We start from the raw sequence: 19,956 nt of genomic DNA on the forward strand, positions 1-19,956 counted from the left end.
TGGCATGAAATGAGGCAATAATTTGATTATAATAATTTCTATTAAATGCTGCCAAGCAACGTTATAGCGCGTCTAATGCTTTAATGAGAGTAAAAACAGTGGTGGCTAAGCCACAGATCACTTTCTCCTTTGGATCATGCCCACATTGAAACCACCCAAATGAATATGTCTGACAACGCTACTGGTTCACTGTCCCGAAAAAATTACCACATTCACTCCCACTTCCTTTGCACCAAGTATTTACTTGCACAGCAGCACAGAAAGTTCACAAACAGTTGCATGTGCTGTAACTAAGAAGAGTTACGGTCTCTGCCTGCACTGACACAGAAACCAATAAGCAGTTGAGGTCATCATCTAAGATATCCCAACTTTTTACAATCTGACAGCAAACAACATATTTTTTATCGAAATTTCTTCACAAACCTGAATCAAGAACAGGACCTGAGAGCTCTGGGGTGAGTAGAACACTGAGATTCACAAGTTGACTTATTCATTTCTGTTGCTTTAACTAAAATAGTATCTGTTAATTTCATACGAAGACGGTTATTTTCTTCAGCTAAGTTATCTCCTTTTAACAGAATCAGGAATTATGAAACTCTCTGAGTGTTGATGGTGTAATGTTAAATCTAGCTTTATATGTAAAGTATAAAGTATTAACCTGTTTGTTAAATATTGGACCTTAAGTCACAAATGCAAAACAAGAAAATACTTCTGTCATAAACAAGAGAAATAACTGTTTTATATGAGCAAATTATTTACATACTTTGCTGTAAACTAAGTTCCCATACAATAACATATTAATGATGACAGACTACTCGTGTCATATTGCAGTAATGACTACAGAGTACTCATGGGTAGTAGCGTGTCATCATGTCAACGGTTAACCGTTGTGTTTCACTCAGTTTGCATTGACATAACAAACACAGCTGCTGTTGAAGAAGTCATCAAAGTCATCACTCAAAGTGCTTTGAAGTACAGTTTTGCTATTCAGCCTATTCACACACACACATTCATACAGTTCAACTATGTGCAACCCTTTCTCCATCAAACACCACTCTCACACACACACACACACACACACACACTGCTGGCACAGCCATCATGGGACATTTGGGGTTCAGTGTTTCTCCTCAGGTCACTTCACCACTTCAAAACCTGCAAGGGGATTGAACTCAGACCTTCTGGTTGGTGGAGAATTCACTCCACCTCCTGCAGCCACAGCCGTTCACCATCTCTTCGCTGTTTATATTGAAAGATTAAGGAGTCACAAAGTCCAAAAGTTTAAAACCCACATCGTTCATTGCGCAACAATGTGTTTTTTGTTTCTTTAAATTTTTATAATAATTTGGAAGAACCTGAACTGTGATGATGAAAATGAGTCACTCTCTACCTCTGTTATGCAGAAGAAAACTTTTTATCAACAACAAGTGGTCTTCTTAAATCTCCAGCTAGCATCTGTCAGCTATAAGTACTGTGGCAGTGCATTAAACCAAGCAATACTCCACACCACCCCCCCCTCCACCTATTCCTTCCTTATCTCTCATCTGTACAAACTGTTTTTCCGCAGCGCTGTATTTAATCTCTGTGGCTCCATCGTTTGTGATCTCACTTTTCTCAGAAATAACCTCGGTTTACTTGTATCTTTACATACATGGAGAAGTTTTCTGAATGACACCATGACATTTTAAGATTTATTTAATTTAGTTAACTGGCACTGGTTTGTTGGTTTTGTCTCAGATACATATCCCCTGATTCCTCTGACCCCCTGTATGATAATTGTTGGGGTAGTCAGGGGGGAGCTTGATCTTGTGTTTGTCTTTTTTACAAAAGCATGACCCTCTCCAGCTTTAATAATATTCTACCTTAGGTCCTCCACGTGGCATAGAAATGTACAAAAAAACAAACAACATTTTCAGTATACTCTTGTTCTGCAATGAACAGGTTTCACATCTAACACATTTCAACGTATGAAAAGACAGAGAGAGAGACAGAGAAAGATAATCTGCTGGAACTGAATGATTGAGAGGGAAGTTGAACTTTCTCAGTCTGACCTGTTAAGGTTTAATCCTGCACTGTTTTTATATTCTTCCCTCCGATATTCTCACCAAATTACAACTACCTCCATGGCAATCCTGTTGTTGCTCTGGCCTAAATTACACCTCGGCCTGTGTGGCCACGTGTTTCAAATTGAGTCTGATGGAACCAGACGATTGTGGCGGCGGCAGTGAGACAGTCAATCAAAATGAATATCAGACATGATGAAATCCAATCACTCAGAAAGGTGGCCTGACGTTAGGCTGTTCAGATTTAAAAGCTCCTGGATTACAGGACCTGAAAAGCATAATCCTACCGTATAATTTCATGTCTGTGTAAGCAATCAGGGCTATACTGCTCTCTGATGGCCAGAAGGGGCATAGCATGGGCACTCAATCTACAACAGCAGATTTTCCATAAGTACTGGTGTCCCCAGAGTTTACAACCTTACCATCGATTTTTTTTTTCTCATTTCAATTGAGAACTCTAAAGGGGCCCGAAGAGGTTAAACTACATAAGAATTTGCATTAAAAAAATATCAGAAAATTACTTTTAAATAAACATGATTTCTTTGGAATGCTTGTACCTACTTCACAGGATTTTACAAAGATTATAGATGAATTAAGATACATCATGAAATTAACACAAATATAAACCAAAAAGCAAATGGGACCTCAGCTTTGCTCCATCATTATTTTTGAATCTTGTCCTGTTTTATCCATTTGATGATCTTCAAGGTTTTCAGAGTCCAAAGGCTGAGGGAAGGCAGGTCGGATGACAGATGATTTACAGGGTGATGATGACCCTGGTGTTGCAGGGCTCACATCTCGACTGCTTCTCCGCCTTATCTGAGCTCTTATGCTCTTCCCTTGAGCGACTAAGAACCCTCCGTCCTCTTCTACCAGTCCGTCAAACACTGCTCCCAGACTCTGTCGTATCTTCACGCAGAAGTGTGGACAGCTGAAGGCGTACAGAATGGGGTTCAACACCGGATTCAAAAATGCGAGGGTTGTAGCGAGGGGAAGCCCCAACTCCACCACTTTGAGATTCTTCCTCCAGTAATGTGCCGTAAGCTCAATGATGCAGACGATGTGATAGGGAGCCCAGCACAGTACAAATGCAGTGATCACAAATGTCACCATTTTGATGAAGCTCTGGGACAGCTGGCCCCAATTGGTCTGATTAGAGACGGTGGCGGACATGGTAGCTGGCGTCGAAGCTAAAGTTGGACTGGAGGACGGAGGCTTGAGGATGATGTTAGTTGTTGTGTCTGTAGCTCCTGATGCTCGGCCTTTGCTTGACATGATCAGGGCATCAGTTAGTCTGGTGGTGCTCTGCTTCCTCATCCTGCTCCTGCTCCTCAGGCTGAGACCTATTTGGACATAACTCCCTGCAATCACCACCAAGGGAAAGAGGAATGCCAGCAGCAACTTGGAGATGGCTGTTGCCGCCTGTCTCACTTCGCAGTCTCTCTCCAAAGTGGCTTGAGAGGACGAAATCAGAGCAAAGTTATGATAGCACAAATTCCCCTCACCCTGTTTCTGAATTACTGAGCGAAACACCGTATAAGGTATTGTGTTCAGTGCAGCCCATAACCAACCTAATCCACACACCTTCCATGCTCCTGACACTGCCCGATGATTCTGGCTCCACACTGGCTTGACTACGAGAAGCAAGCGGTCGAGTGAAATTGCGGCCAGCAGGAAGGCTGACACAAACATGTTCATGAAGAAGATGGAAGCCTGTGTCTTGCAGAGTGCGTGGCCGAGCTCCCAGCTGTGGAGGTGGTAGTAGTAAGAAGCGAAGAGGGGGAGGCTCAGGGTGGCTAGGAAGTCAGACAGGGCTAGGTTGAGCACCCAGACGGAGGTGACGGTGCGGTGCTGAAGGCGGAAGCCAAGCACCCAGAGGATCAGAGCGTTCTCCAGAAGCCCGAGGCAGGAGACCAGACCGTGGAAGCAAACCACCACCATATTGGCCATGCTGTTGTTGTTGAGGCTGTGATTCCGCATGTCTTGCAGCAGGGGGCAGAAGAGCCCTCCGCTTGTTGCGTTTGACATCTGTGCTCTGAAAGAAAAAACAGAGACAAGGAGACCCATTTATGGAGAACTGATCCAAAGCTGGTGCTCATAAGTCAGATAAACAACCACTCCTTTTTTCCAGACTATGGTTAAATTAGAAGATCATGTTTATAAATGCACTTTGCTGCCGAGGAAACTGTAGGGAAAACTGCACTAAGAGGATGGCAAATGAAAAACTATCTTCTATTTGGGAAAAGAGCATGCTGACGCCTGTTGCCACCAACCACATACCAGCTCCTGAGTAACTACACATACTTAGGCGAGCCATTCAATCTCATAGCTTAGATATCAGCTGGCTGTTGTGAGCATTTAAGTATTATCTGTGGTAAGATTTCTCAATCTAACACTTTTGTCAGGTATTTATATTTAACAAATATGATTGTTGTTTGTTATCAGTCACCCTGCAAATTTCGTCACGTTTTAGTTGACTGCAAGCCCGGGAATAATAGTATAGCAGTCAAAGAAAACGAAAACATAACTACTTAAGTCAACTTTTGATATATTTTTAAACTATACTTTAACTGATGAAACCCACTGCAGGCTGGATGAAAGAGAATGCAGCTTTGCAGATGACCGTGGTCCGGAGGTTTGATGGTATCATTCAATGAACACATTCAGGCATGGAATGAAAATGATTTTCGGATTTGAAAAAGTATCTTAAACCAATCAAGAACATGGGATTTGATACTTCCCGAAAACAGAAAGTTTTGAAATCACTAAAGTTGCCCAAGTTTGTGGTCTGTTTTTTTAACCAGCTATTTAATGATAACATTGCTTCGCCTCTGGTAAAGCATCAATTTTTTTTCTCAGGCTCTCAGGGAAGAGAATAGCTCCAAACTTCAGCTTGTTTCTTTCTCTAAATCCCTATTGCTTTCATTGTTAAGTTCTAGTAAGTGAGTGTCGGTACTTATTGTGGCCTGATGGTAAGGTTTTTTTATTTCAAATTATATTATTCTTGTGAACAACATCGAATGTTGATAAAGTCCCAGTGTTTAAAGACGTCAGCGCCTTCTCATTATCGTCTCCTCTTAGACATGTTAAAAAAGGTCATTGACATATGTAACATATTTCATCATAATAATATTTTTGGATATTAACACTTAGGTCTGTTCAGAGTAAACATAGAAATAGAATTGCCCTATCACCCACTGGAAAGCCCCTCAGAGTGTTCCCACAGCTTAGGGGATGTAACTGAACTCTGTCTGTCACCAAGAAAATAATAAGTCAGAAATAAAACAATAAACTGATACAAAGTAAACAGCCAAAAATATCCAGGATATGAAGGCTGCCATCTTGCATATTTGAAGACAATCTGTGCAGTGGCAAATGGGGGCAAGGAAATGCACAGTGACGAGGTCTATTGATAGACACACTCGACCAATCATAGGTCAGTCGCAGCTGTCAATCAAGACGTTTCACCCATTTAATAACTACTTCAAATCAAACATAGTTGAACAGGGACATACATCAGTGTGACAACTATGTAAAATTGCAGAAACCTTAATCTGTCTACTTCCCATCCACCTACATGGAGACAGCAGGATTCATGACCTATACTGCATCAATCCACCAGGTGGCGATTAAGATGCTTTGGCTTCACTTTGGGGGAGCATGTCGTCCATCTTTATATAAGTCGATTAACATAATGGGCATTAGCTTTGAAACAAGCATAACTGTGAGGCCTGACCTACTGAGATTCTTAGTTTTAAATGTATGTGACACTGTTAACTGAGAAAATTCTAACTGGGAAAAAGATGTCAAAGCGGAGAACCAGTTTCTATGCTAAAGGGGCTAATATGTACAAGTGAACTTGAGTGACAGAGCTAGTTTAGAAGTTAAAAGTGTGTATGTGAGACTGTCCTCCCATTATAACCCATAGTTACGTAGTATCGTAAGGTATCCAAACGGTGACTGTTCCACAACCTCAGCTGCCTCGTCGGTTGTGTTAACATCACAACAAGTGCGCGTCACTGCTATACTCCCATTGGTCATATCTAAGGGTATATATGCCCTCAGATGATTGTTTGGGTTTGAGGATATGTTGGTATTTTTCTGACAGTGGCATTAACAGTAACATTAGCAGATTGGATAAGGTGTTACATGCATGTGGTTCTTAACTGACACACAGAGACTACTTTATGATACAATAGCATTAAAAACAAGTTGTGCTCTATTAGTTCAGTTTTCTACTTCAGAATCAAATGAAAGAAAAACCATCTAGTTATCACTAAGTAGAGCTGACAAAAATTTGACTCTCAAATTGAATGTTATCATTAAATGCTGATAGTACACAGCCATCGCCTTGGTAACTAAGTCACATCCCCACACATACTGTCTGGATGAGGTCAACACTGCACCGTGTATGCACATGAATACAGACATGTGAGTAAAGATATCCATGACACAATGCTGACATGACTCAACTGTTCACTGCAGTGAATAGTTGTACCTGGAAAATAAATGCATTTCTACCATCTTGGCGTGAAAGTTGCCTTTAAAATAAAACACTAATATTTCGAATAACCACAGTATGAGAGGCAGATGTGGGAAGTACTGAGCAGTACAGAGGAATAATGAAGGTCAAAGTTAGACACTCAGCAGCTCAACCGATGCTCTACGCTGTTGAATCAATTAATTAATACTTTCAATTTCATGAATAGAGAGTTGTGTGGATTTACCTGTGCATATGTTCACATTGACAGAAGAACCCCTATTGTTGGAATTATCATTATAAGGACATTTGGCTCTTTCTATTTGTGTTTAACTTTGCTATTTTAGGTGCTGGCAACTCACTTTTGAGTAAGTTGCCAGTTTATTCAGAACACCTAGCAACTTTTTATCATTTTCAGTTATATAAATGTTGTTTATAAAATATTAGAAGCTGAGAGTGGAGTGTAATACAATTTTAACAGCACCTTCAAATACAGGTTTTATGAGGTCCATAAACCGATCCAAAATTTCTTTTGTCCAGATATACAAAATAAATTGGCAACTGAGTGCATACACAATATGAAGTTAAAAGCTGAACTTCTACTATTAAAATCAAAAGAAGAATGCTGTATGTCAGTCAAATGTAAAATTAAAATGAACATATAACTAAATAAACCAAATAAACCTGTTGGAGTATTGGTGCATCATGGAAAAAGAGTCCTACAATAACAACAACAAAAAAACAAATATTAACAATAAGAAATGTAAATGCATAATGAAACATAATACAAATAAAATATAAAGAAGCGGTCGCCAACCCGTATATCATGATCGACGGGTTGGTCAGACTTGTGTGACCAGTCAACCACTTGACTGGTAGAGCTCGATCTACAGGTCGATCTTGCAGTCTTCACTGTCGATCCAAAGTTGCATAACTGCCCTTCTTTGTATTTATTTATGCTCGTACATTCAGCTTTTAACAGCAATTGAAAAAAAAGAATAAATATGACCCTCCTAAGTGTGTTTCTTGGAATATATCAGGGTGGTAGATCTCGGTTTACGTTTGGAATGAAAAAGTGAACTTGGGCTCAAAAAAGTTGGTGACCACTGATATAGAGTGTCATTAAAAGCCAACAACCGAAACAAAACACTTGAAGAATTGGATCAAAACCAAGAAAAGTCAGCATCCCTATTAGATGCAATAGCAATGCTGAGGAAGCATATTGCTGCCATGCCAGAAAAATCGATTGGTATCGCGTTGGGTTTGTCATTAAATTATAAAATATGTCACTAATGATAAAACAAGAACCTTTTCCTGTTATTTATCTTGTTTAACGCTGAAACATTACAAGTTATAATATGATAACTCGCATTAACAACCCCCAAAAATGTGTTATAGTATGTAGCAATTGTAACAAGGAAGTCAGGAATATGTCTCAATTACACAATGTTATTTAGACTGTGTACATTTCTGGCTTGGTAAGAAAACACCACTGTAGGATAATAAATAGCTTTTGTCATCACAACCACATTCAATCATCACGCTCCTGTAAACTTCATTAAATTAGAGGTTTAGATTACACTCACCTAGATGTGGTGACACTCACAGTGGAGGGGGAAAAGTGAGAATCTTACAAATGATTCCTGTTCACATACACACCTCCTTGTTGCTCCACCCCGCCAACTGATTAGATTTCTTACGAGTGGATGAGCGTGAAGATGGATGCAGTGTTCGCAGATGTATCAGTTCAGACAGGTACAGGAAACAGAGCGAGACACAGCAAAATCTCATAAGCAAAAGAAAGAGATAAGGAAGTCGAAGAGACTGAAATATGATATGTGTGAAACAACCTTGTCTGCTCTACATCAACATACCAAGGATGGACTTGTGTGAACTAGTTCCCGTGACTTTTCAGACTGTGTTGTAATATCCACAATGACACACTGTACAGACATTGTATCTCAGAGCAAAGCTAAAAAAAGAGGATGGGTTTGGTTTCTTGGTTAAAAAAAAATTCTCTGTCACCATCCGGTTGACTTCACTTAAAACAATTGACCGATTAATATACCTGATTGCATGCTAAAACCATAGTCTGGGTATAAACCTGGACAACATGACAGCTCCCCAAAAAACAAACAAACAGTAGCAAAGTTCATGTCAAAAACATTTATATCTCAAAGATGGTTTCGGTCATTTAAGTCATTCTTATCCCACTTTCTATTGCTATAAAATGGGGTGAAACATTATGATTGACAGCTGAGACTGGCTCTGGATTGGTTAAGTGTGTGTATTGGCACCCCCTCTATACCATATCTCAATCCCCTGATCACTACTGCACACACTCTGGCTCCAAATATGCAAGATGGCAATGCTCTTATATCCGGGATTCTTTAGTCTAATCTCTAGATAGTGGCAAGAAGTGGAGACGTGTCATCGATCTTAATATAATAGTCCCTGGCTTTAAAGGAAACGTGCATGTTTTAGATAATAGTGGAACAGTTTGTGGGATTTTTTTTTTTTATATATATATATATTGAAATTCGACCTACAATGACTTCTGGAGACATTTTTGTGGGAGAATTTTGGTTCCGCATCTAAAGACTATAAACCGGAGGTGACGCCATCTTTCTTAAACACCACCACTCAGACTCATATCATTATAATTAACTGGATTTTGGAATATGACGCAATGTGGAACAACACAAGCAAACGTGGTTTGTTTGTGCTTGAGCAAGATTACAGAAAAACCTACAGGAAGAATCACCACGAAACTTGGTGGAAGGATGTGGTTTGTGTCCGGGAAGAATACAATTAAATGTTGGTATGTATCTGGATCAGGGTGCAGATCCAGAATTTGTATCTCTTTCCTTGATATTGTGAGATTTTGGTCTAAAAAATAATTAATGACCCTTGATGAGTGTGTGAACATTTTAGCAGATTGATTGAGTTTAAAAGGAATGTAAGGTCTTGGGGAGGTATGCACTTTCTAGAATGTACTGTAATCTCAACTGGTTGAAGTCATGCTTGTTCCAGAGTATTAGTCAACGACTATCACATTGAGATGAGGGCACTTTTATATGAACACTCATGTGTAATGCTGTGGAGGCAGTGTAGTGACAAGAATAAACTGCAAGGTTCCTTTATAGGAAACACAGTTTATCACATATTTATTAAATTCATATACAGTAAGTTTACAAATAATGACAAATATAGTGATACTGTACATATGCAGCTGTAGACAGATGGTGAGGCTGCCTTTCTCTGAAGATATCATTACAAAAATAAATCAAGTTATAATTGTATTTCAAACTTGATATTTGTTCATTCCAGTCAACATCTTCCAATATTTAAAAAAATCCAGTTAAAGAATCAAATATTATGATATTTACAATATATTTCTGGAATCTCTGCACATAGTGTCGGGTTAAGAAATAATCTCATAGTGGCTCAAATAGAAAATGTAATTATTCAGTGAAAAGCACCAGGTTGTTGGAAGAATGCAGACAGACATAGCTCATCCAAGTCACCATTACCAGTATGCTGTATGTATAAACTGGTTTCTCACCTCCCTTACAAATTTTTTATTGTGGCTAACAACTAAAAGATTTTTTTACTGAGTATTTTCATCATCGTGATGTTATATTTCCCGTAAACCAGACTGTTGCAGGATCTAAACGTTGTGTTTTTTATGCCTCTGCACCAGTGAGAGCAAGTAGCCGGGGACATAATATCTTTTTCAGGTTGTTTGTCCATCCCATTCTCGTGAACGCAATATCTTAAGCATCCTGGAGCGAATTTCTTCAAAATTGGTGCAAATGTTCATTTGGATCTGATTAGAATTTGGTAAACGGTCTGCATGTATATAGCGCTTTTCTAGTCTTGATGATCACTCAAAGCGCTTTACAGTTCAGTTTTGCCATTCATCCATTGACACACACGTGGAACGCAAACCACAAATACTTTCAGAGTTAGCAAAAATACTTACTTGAACTCAAGGATTAAATCCCTTGATTTCGGTACAAAAATGAATGATAAAGGTCATGGTGGCCTCACACAGTATTTTTTTTTAACATGATCAGCTTGAGGGAATGTCTTCAAATTTTGATGATTTTGATGAATAGAATTGATTTTGGTGACTGGAGGTCAAATGTCAAGGTCACAGTGACCTCATGTAACTGTGAATGAGATAAATTAGGACTGCCTGAATTTCATATAATCTGGCACAAATCTCTATGATCCGCTGATTAACTGATTTGATTTCGATAGTCAAAGTTCACGGTGGATTCAAAATACATCTTTTCATCAGTTGTCACTTGGACTGAAAAATAAATTGATTACATTAGAGTGGGCACTGCTTGGCAGAGTTATACACCCGCAATGTGGTAATTCTAGTTTATACATGGCTTAATTTAACAAAACGACAATAACAGCATTTCCCATTGACTGATCAAGCCTGATTATGACCTTCTCTGATTACAGATTAATCATGAGGTCAGTGCTTCGAGTAGCACTGCTCGGCTTGGCCCTGTTAGCAAGTTCCACTGTGGCCTTTCTCTCCGGCGGGAGTGGAATCTCCTCTCATGTCAACATTACTGGAACGGCTCTGTTGCAAGAAGTGACCAAGGCTTGTCGGATAGTAATCGAGGAAGCCGGACACCAGTTCAAACCCACGGTAGGATTGAAGATATACCTAGTCACAACCTGCACAACCATGAACTCTCAGACATACACATATAGACATTATCCACATTTTAATATACTTGTTTGCTATGTCAAATTAACCGTATAAAGCAAAAAGGGGATGTAACAATTTCTCTGTGTTACCGTGAGTTCCTCGTCAGGGAAACAGGGGAAGCAGGTAGGTGTCTTTCAATAGCGTTGTTTATTCGCTCACACCTGCATCTCAACAAACATAAACTCATCACAAACATACAGCGACTAGCTTTCAGCCTAGTGTTAACGGAGTCCAGGAGGGATCTGGCTCCTGGTGATCGCCCCAGCCTGCTTCTGCTGATAAAGAGGAAAGAGTCAGTAGTTGAACTGGAACACCTGTGTACAATAAGACTCACTCCCTGGCACCGATCCCAGAACCCCATCCCCACTCCCTCCCTCATGCAGCCGACGCTGACCATCCCCCACTACCACAGGGGAATATGGCACTGGACATATTTTATGTGGTGGTTTGTCCCATATCATATTTCGGAAGGAACCAATCAACAGTGTAGCTAGACAAAGCATGAAGATCTTGTGACCTATGGAGAAAGGCAGGATAATAGCTGCTGGTTGTAGCTTCTCACAAAAGTCATGAAAGCATGGAATGTAGCTCAGGCTTATGGGCTTCATATTTTGCACAAGTGATTGGCCAATTTTCAAACAATTTTACCATACCCTCTGCGTGGCTGCATTGATGGAACGAATGGTCTTTTCTGCCTCCAGGGTTCCTCTCCTGAAGAGCTGGTTCAGGCCTGTCTCGGACCCACAGCGACAGGACAAGTGTCAGGAGCCAAGTTTCGCTCTGCACTTCAAGAAATCTACACCCAGAATGGACTGGTAGACCGTGACTTTGTCAACAGGTAAATAAACAGTTAATAAGAATGATAAAATAATGCAAAAGCGTGTGTGACAAAGCTTCCAATGTGTTATTTCTTGTAAAAAACAATATTTCCAGTGCTCCACACCACTTCAACTCAGAGGCATTCCTAGAGGGTCGTGGCCTTATCACAGAGGGCATGGTGGCCATTAAGGCGAACATTCGCAAGGAGAACTTCCAGGCTGCCAGAGAAACACTGGGAAGCATCCTTCACACACTACAGGTGGGAGAGTAATGACGCATAAAGAAGTTGAGAGACAAAATGGGAGGCAGAAAAAAGAGAATATAGAAACTACAAGAAAAAAGAAAAGATCTTACTGTTAATTTGACTGTGTGTATAAATACTGAATATGAAACCTGCCTATATGTACAAATGGGTTAATGTGTGTATTTTCATGTATTTTCCAGGACTTTTACAGCCACAGTAACTGGGTGGAGCTGGGACACAGCGAGCCGTACATCAACCTCATACGTCCAGATCTGCCACTTGAAAACCTGGCAGGTCTGTGTACAAGCTTGTGAACTTATTATACTCACAGGGGAACTGTGTCTATGCTCAATATGAGCTTGTGAAGTAGGTAATAGTCATTTAATGGAAAAACTGGGTGAACTCCATCTGAAAGCATATCAATAGACTTAAGTGTTTGTGTTTTTATTTTTTTGATAAGCAGTGACACAGTTACAAGACAAATGTTTTGCTGTTATTATAGCTTATTCTGTTAATGTTGCTGCCATGACGGAGATCAGCACCTGTAACAGCCATGTCTGTCTATTGCAGTCTGATATGGTGAAATAAAAAAAATCTAAAATCATCAGCTCGGCACACTGCCCCTCCCACTGACTGCTACAGGGCACTGATACCTATTTATTAATATAACATTTATCATGACTTCAAATCGCACCAAATTTCCCTGGGCCATTGATAAAACCCATATCAATTGTGAAGGCAATGACATGTTCGCATTATATATATATGCATTCCACATACAGAAAGACAATCGTGGAAGTAATAGGTATCAGTCAATTATTAGCCGGGTAATTATTGTATTGCTACCTGGATGTATGAATTATTTCAATTGAAAAAATTAGGTAACGCTTGACAAACAAAAGGAATTACAATCATTTCACTGTGCAAATGAAGGCAGCGAGTTATTAAATGAGGCAATGTCTATTTCCCTTGGTCGGAACTTAATTCCTTTTTATCCCTGATCTTATTTGCACTTTGCTTGTGTAGATTTGTACACCGCGACCTGCAGTGACTGTGAAAAGGGAAATTGCCCCAACTCCATCCTCCCCAGCATCCAACGAGAAATGAAACTCACATCAGGCTACTTGGGAGTCTTCTATGCATCCAAGCCTCAAGGTAACAGTGACCATCATATGTCTGAACCATATTCAAATACATTACTAATAATAAGAAACACAAGTGATAGTTCTATAGGGTACGTTTTAAGCACATTTGCTGGTTTAGTTTTCTTTTAGAGTGATTTGATTAATAAAATTATACCATTTAAAACAAAAATCCATACACTGGAGTGATTATTTCCATCGAAGTGGGATTGTACAAGTTTCATATTTAATTATGCAGAGAGTAGGAGTGATTTTACTGTTTTGGTCTAACTCTTGTTAAAGACTAGCCTGACGTTGTCATACTCAGTTGTGGGCGGGGCTAAGTTCGTCTGGCATCCAGGCTTGTTAAATACGTGTATTTCCTATAATGTTTAACTATTCCTTTACCCTCTGTAGATAATTAAGATAACATGGTTAACCTATACACCAACATTTGATGTGTACTCCTGGAATTTAAGTTGCCCCAATGTTTACTCATTATTTAAAATCTGATTTGTCCTACTGAGAGAACAAGACAGACTAATTAAATGTACAAAGTAGTAAAAGCTCCCTGCACAGGCCCACAAGTTCTAACTGTCCCTTCTGTCCTGTGCCAGGTAAATGTAGTCATGGAGGTGCAAGTGACCTGACCAGCAATATAGTTCCCCGCGGTGGCATCAACAAATGTGAGCGACGCTTTGACAACGTGGGCCTCCACAATACTGCTGTGAATATAGCCACATCTGCAAGTGTCCAGCTACTGGAGAACCTCCGCTTAGCTGTCGGGGATAAAGAATTCCTTAGGTATATTGATGAGATATGAAAAGATATCTACTTGTTGTACATTAATAAGAAGAAAACGGTTGTAAATTTTTATAATATATTTTCTCTCTCACAGATTGATGGGCATTGCCCGCTCAGCTGTTTTATGCTTTGTTGTTGACACCACCGGCAGTATGTCTGATGATATCATTGAAGCCAGGGCGGTTGTCAACGAATTGATTGACAGCAAAAAAGGAACGCAGGATGAACCCTCCGAGTACATCCTGGTGCCCTTCAATGACCCTGGTAAAATTTCGGATTCTCCACTGATAATGTTTAGTCTCCTATTAGTTGTATCAGAGCCCTTTTCCATTGCTTGTTTTATGTGGCATGACTGTATAGCTATGATAATAGTTATATTTGGTGATTAATTAGCAGTCACAGTGTTTGTGTAGAATTAAGTTTAATTATATGTCTTCTGTGTTTTCTTATAGATTTTGGACCCATGATTAGAACAACAGACCCTGAAAAGATGAAAGAAGAAATCGCGAAACTCAAACCACAGGGAGGGGGCGATGTCCCTGAGATGTGTCTGTCAGGAATTCAGGTACTAAAGCTATGCTTTTGTCATACTGCAACATGGATTGTCATAGATTAGGGGTGAAATGTAATTGCATGCATGCCCAAAAGACTGTAGTGATTCAGAATACACTGAGTAGGTCCATTTATTTTCTACAGTTGGCTCTGACTGGCGCTCCATCCGGCTCCCACATCTATGTTTTCACTGATGCTGAAGCCAAAGACATCGAACTCAAGGACACAATTACTGCCCTCATCAGGCACACCAAGTCAACGGTAAACTCTGACGAACCCCGGTCATGACAAACAGTCACATAGTGGGTTTACACAAACTGAACTTTAAAAGACAGCAGGTTTGATCTCTACATCAATCTCTACAGGTGACATTCTTCATGACTAGCTTAGGTCGAAGGCGCCGTCGCTCCACCGCAACTGAAGCCTTCGAACAATACAAGAACCTGTCTCTGGCCTCTGGAGGCCAAGCCATCCTGGTGTCTAAGAATCAGCTGCCCCAGGCCACAAGCATCATCCGTGATACATCTACTTCAGCTCTGGTAGGACTCTGCTGTTCTACTGTTTCATCCTGAACAATCTTGATATGATGCTCATTTTGGCTTGAGATATTCGCTTGAATATTCCTATGCTGATTAAAGGATTTTTTAAGCAATGTGTATCCTTTAATTGTGAGAGAAAAGTCGCAGTGAAACTTCCGATTCAGAAGTATGTAGGTATATAGTGGAGATCATGAATTTTTGTCTTCTGGTCTTAGGTGACTATTCTTCAGAGAGCAGTGAACCCTGGCAAGAAGGAGACCTTCCTCTTCATGGTGGACGAATCTATTAAAAACGTCACCATCTACATCACAGAAGCTATCGTTTTCTCCCTGACCAACCCTGCAGGTAGCTCACCTGCCTCAATGCCATGTTTGCATCAGTCAGAGTCTCGGTTTTGAAGCGTGTTGTTTGTGCCTCATTGAGAATGCTGTTGGAATAGATCTCTGTGACCAACTAGACATGCTAAACAAATGCAGGTGTGAGCCAGTCCAACTCGGAGGCCAGTGGTAAACTGGGGAACATTCAGACAGTTGGCAACCTGAGGAGGATTCGTCTCAATGATGACCACAGCGCAGGAACCTGGAAGGTCCTAATAAACAGCCTGGAACCATACACAGTTAAAATCACAGGTCAGATACTGCAACTCTGCTATACACATGCACTTTCAGTACAAAAGCTCTTTTGTGACCTCTTGCACACTTTTTTTCCCCCATCAGTAGCCTATTTATTCCCTCTGCTATCGGTCAATGCAAAGTTTGATAAAGAATGATGTTTCTTCCAGAATCTGAAAGTCACAGTTGGTAGATTCACTGATTTCTTGTTTGTGTGTCTGTATGTACTATGCTGTTTAGAATCAGATAAGAATCAGAAGGTATTTATTGCCACGTTTGTTTACAACTACCAGGAATTTGCTCTGGTTATTGGTGCATACAATGAACATAGAAACATAGAAACATAAAAACACAATAAATACAACACACATAAGAAAAGCAATAAAAAAAAAATATTTGTATATATATATTCACTATTTACTTATTTACTCACTTTTTCTAATATTTATACAAAATAACATTTATTTAGACATAAACATATCTAAATAAAAATATATAAATAAGATAAAAGATATAAAAAGTGAAATGCAAAATTCAAAACAGTGAACAGTGTCAAATTGCAACATGCAATGTAATGCAGTATAATATAATATAATATATTGTGTTAATTTAATACATCCTTAAGGTGTGGGGGTGGAATAAAAGTCTGAAACATATGTTTCCAGGTCAGAGTATCATCACGTTTATCTATGACTTTGTGGAGATGTTCAAGGGACCTCACCCAGGTTATGCAGTGCTGAGTGGGCGTCCACAAGCAGGTAAGATGCAATTAATCAGATTGTTTAACGTCAGCTTACAGTTGTACACCATCTACACGTATTTTTTAATCACAAAACAGGTTTTGATGTTTAAAGAATATGAAATATGCAAATTTGTATCTTGTAAGTTAAAACGTGATGGTTATCAGTGAAAACAAGTTTCAGTGTATTTAAGAGTGGAAAAGGTGTCATCTGTGGACAGAGCCCCCATTGTCCTGCAACAGCACCATCGAGTTGTGAAAAGCAGTAATACAACGTGAATACAGCCTGCTCATAAGGGACCAAAGAAGTCATGTTTGTTATACTAAATTGCATGTTACACAATAATATTTTAGTGCAAAGGACCGGCAAAAATTTAGTTAACCTGACATCACATTCCTGATCGAGATATGAAATTCAAGGCTTCCTTTCAACACCTGTGATTAAAATGATCATGTTTATGGTGAAACAATCAACCACATTTAACCATAAAAATAAATTTTCTAACTATTCTACCTACCTGCTTTCTCTTCCTGTTTTCTCTGGGAATCCAGGCCAGCCTTCCACCCTGCTGCTTTCAGTAGTGGGAAAGAAAGGACCTTCCTCCTTGACTGTGGGAAACATTGGCCTGGTAACTTTGTCTGGACTTGAGGCTGTAAACATCAGCAAAATGAAAGACATGGGCAATGGAAACATCCTGGTGACTGTTGATGAGGTCCCGGAGGGGGAGTTTTTGGTCGTTCTGACCGGAAAAGACACAGAGTCAAAAAGTGAATTCATGAGGCAGTCCACCACCGCGATGTCCGTGTCCAAAGTAAACATCCAGGTCGGTCTCTTCCGGGCAACCAGTGTAACCATTCATCGTGCAGCTTTTGTTTGATAGATCGCAGCAACCTTATGGGCTATCCAAAACATACTGTGTCTAAGTACTGAAAAACAAGTCCAACATGCATCGAGAATTGCATCACTTGTCTTCATCTTTTTTTCTTTCCCTTGTTCTTTCCTTCCTTTTTCTCTCTCTAGGCTGTGGCGTCCAGCAACGTGGAGCCAGGAAAACCGTTAGAGCTTCCATTCAATATAATGACCCAGGGCGCTGGAGGTATCTTCTCCATCATTGCCAAGAATGACAGAGACTTCCCCATGACCTACCCAAAAAGGTGAGGGGAAGCAATTAAAAAAAAAAAATCCATCGTAAAAAATGTCCTGTCAACAGCGATAGCAAAAGTTTCAGACACTTTACTTTTATTGAAAGTACAGTTATGTACAAGACTATTTTAGACATCAGCTAAGTCATAGGACAATTCTACTTAAAGGTTCAAGTATTAAACTATGTGTGGTTGTCCTGCTCTAACTGTAACAATCCACACCAGCTCCATGGGATCCTCTAAGAATGCTGATATTATGTCTCAAAGACAGTGGGCTGTCCTTCCCTTTTATACAGGTTGAGCTCTTCTCTCCAACTTAACCTGCCCCCGAGCAAGTTAGCACAAATCTGGTTTTGTAGTACAGGGCCCAGTACATAAATAACACCAACATTGGGTCAAAACAACCCAGTGATGCTAGAACCTAGTTTAGCAGTACTGCATACTATATGGATTCAACACTGCGTTAAAATTTAATCCAATATGTTGTAGAGTGTTGGGAAAAAAAGTTACTTCTGTGTAGTTTCACCCCACCTGCATCAGCTGTAGTAAAGGTAAGGGTGAGTCATGAATTATTACACCACCCAAAGGCATTACTTAGCCACAAACTGCCTCTCACTCCCTAAAGCATGAAAATGAAAAAATGTATTGCACACAATTACAGTTCCTGTAACCAAGGAGGGTTATTTTTCTCTTTCTTCTCTTGACAGCCTCAGCTTGACAACCGGAGGAAACATCAATGATACGTTAACCATTACGCCACCAGCCCGCACACCATCAGGCACTGATGTCACTCTGACTATAGAGGCCAGATCATCCAATGGTGTCGACTCCAATTATGTTATTCTCAGATTGTCTGTCGTTAACAAGGTAACCAGATACATCCTGCATTCCATGTGTTTGTGAAAATATTCATATGAGATGCACATAGTCAAAAGTTAAAATATCAATAGATCTCTCCCCTTAGCTGCCTTCCATGCATAAATGTATTTTTCTCTTCCCTTTCCAGATTACAGATTTTGTTCCGCCTGTGTGTGAAGTGGTTGAGGTGCTGGCTAAAGACTGCCCTGAAGATGTGTCTGACTGTGGACCTTTCCAATGGGAGTACTCTGCCAACATTACTGACGGAAATGGCACTGGGATAGATAGCATATCCCTGCGAAAGGGTAATGGAACCCTAACACATACCCCCCTGGAGAATACCATCATCCAAGCAAAATACATAGCCTCCTGCTGCTCACAGATCGTTGAGTTCATAGCTGTAGATGATGTTGGCAATGTGGGGAAGTGCTATCACTCAATTGCTCGTTCTGGTGGCCCGCCTGCTGCAACTTTCTCACTGTCACTGTGGTTTTGCCTGCTAGTGTCTGCCTTTATTGTGAGAACCTAAAGGCTTCAGTACAGGTGGCTCAGTGTTTTGTGTTTGTTCGCTGCAGGTATCGGATGCAGTGGTTATCATTATCCCAAATAAGTTACAACAAGGTGCCTGTCATAGTGGGAAACTTTCGGCTGGTGATGGTCATCGTAAAATACTTAAATAAAACACGACAACTGATAAAGGAAGTATTTATCAACCACTTCTTATAAAATGTTTACTTTGAGAAACACTTAGTTGTACTGCAAATAATAATAATGTTTTTGCAATAAAATGTTTCTGGCAAGTGTTCGGTTGCAGTGTGGTCGGTGTAGTGAAGCCAAGCACCTAAGATTTACCCATTAAAATGTTTAAATTGCTTTCTTGTAACATATCTTGCAAATTGCTCAAATAGATATCATATAGGGGAATTAGGAAAAAATTCTGTTGATAATCTGAGTTAGTATAAGCATCATTATAGCCGAATTTATCACGAGACATGGACGTACAGCAAATAATTTTCTATGGACACAATTGAATGTAATAAAAATTGTATTCATTGCCCAAAGGCAATAAAGTTTTTCAAGGGGAAGCTGTTTAATGCACATCATAAAGTTGGAGTGCTGTTGTAAGACTTTCTTTCCTTTAAATAAAATTGGGATCTCATTGCCAAGAATGACAGAGACTGCTACCAGCAGGTATGGTAAGCTGCTTTCAGACATGCACTGGACTCCACAGTTCCTCGACATCTTTGA

General features: G+C 39.9%; 2 protein-coding genes across 3 annotated transcripts; one reads left to right on the forward strand and one right to left on the reverse strand.

Annotated features, from left to right (window-relative positions):
• The first annotated feature begins 269 nt into the window (after nucleotides 1-269).
• Nucleotides 270-19,880, forward strand: vwa11 (von Willebrand factor A domain containing 11). Of its 2 annotated transcripts, XM_062387454.1 has the most exons (18): nucleotides 270-455; nucleotides 11,023-11,215; nucleotides 11,980-12,116; nucleotides 12,212-12,356; nucleotides 12,542-12,635; nucleotides 13,368-13,496; nucleotides 14,080-14,266; nucleotides 14,361-14,530; nucleotides 14,719-14,831; nucleotides 14,963-15,079; nucleotides 15,184-15,357; nucleotides 15,573-15,702; nucleotides 15,834-15,986; nucleotides 16,634-16,726; nucleotides 17,260-17,531; nucleotides 17,729-17,862; nucleotides 18,558-18,717; nucleotides 18,857-19,880. In XM_062387454.1, exons 2-18 carry the CDS (start codon nucleotides 11,030-11,032, stop codon nucleotides 19,235-19,237), a joined length of 2,775 nt encoding a protein of 924 aa, XP_062243438.1. In that variant the 5' UTR covers nucleotides 270-455; nucleotides 11,023-11,029; the 3' UTR covers nucleotides 19,238-19,880. The 2 variants fall into 2 exon arrangements, with proteins under 2 accessions (XP_062243438.1, XP_062243437.1); XM_062387453.1 differs by lacking the exon at nucleotides 270-455 and having other exon boundaries at nucleotides 10,714-11,215.
• Nucleotides 821-4,133, reverse strand: LOC133953349 (prostaglandin D2 receptor 2). Its single transcript, XM_062387233.1, has one exon. The coding sequence runs from the start codon at nucleotides 4,128-4,130 to the stop codon at nucleotides 2,709-2,711; it is 1,422 nt and encodes a 473-aa protein (XP_062243217.1). The 5' UTR covers nucleotides 4,131-4,133; the 3' UTR covers nucleotides 821-2,708.
• Nucleotides 19,881-19,956: the final 76 nt, after the last annotated feature.

The sequence above is a fragment of the Platichthys flesus genome, chromosome 5, assembly GCF_949316205.1.
Source record: "Platichthys flesus chromosome 5, fPlaFle2.1, whole genome shotgun sequence".
NCBI classification, from domain to species: Eukaryota; Metazoa; Chordata; class Actinopteri; order Pleuronectiformes; family Pleuronectidae; genus Platichthys; species Platichthys flesus.

What these genes read in the sequence shown, in the direction of transcription:
- LOC133953349 (XM_062387233.1), bottom strand. Translation starts at nt 4,130, where the DNA reads ATGGGTCTCCTTGTCTCTGTTTTTTCTTTCAGAGCACAGATGTCAAAC.
- vwa11 (XM_062387453.1), top strand. Translation starts at nt 11,003, where the DNA reads ATGACCTTCTCTGATTACAGATTAATCATGAGGTCAGTGCTTCGAGTA. An exon ending in GACACCAGTTCAAACCCACG is followed by an intron (nt 11,216 to 11,979) that starts GTAGGATTGAAG and finishes TTCTGCCTCCAG; the next exon opens with GGTTCCTCTCCTGAAGAGCT. An exon ending in ATACATCTACTTCAGCTCTG is followed by an intron (nt 15,358 to 15,572) that starts GTAGGACTCTGC and finishes TTCTGGTCTTAG; the next exon opens with GTGACTATTCTTCAGAGAGC.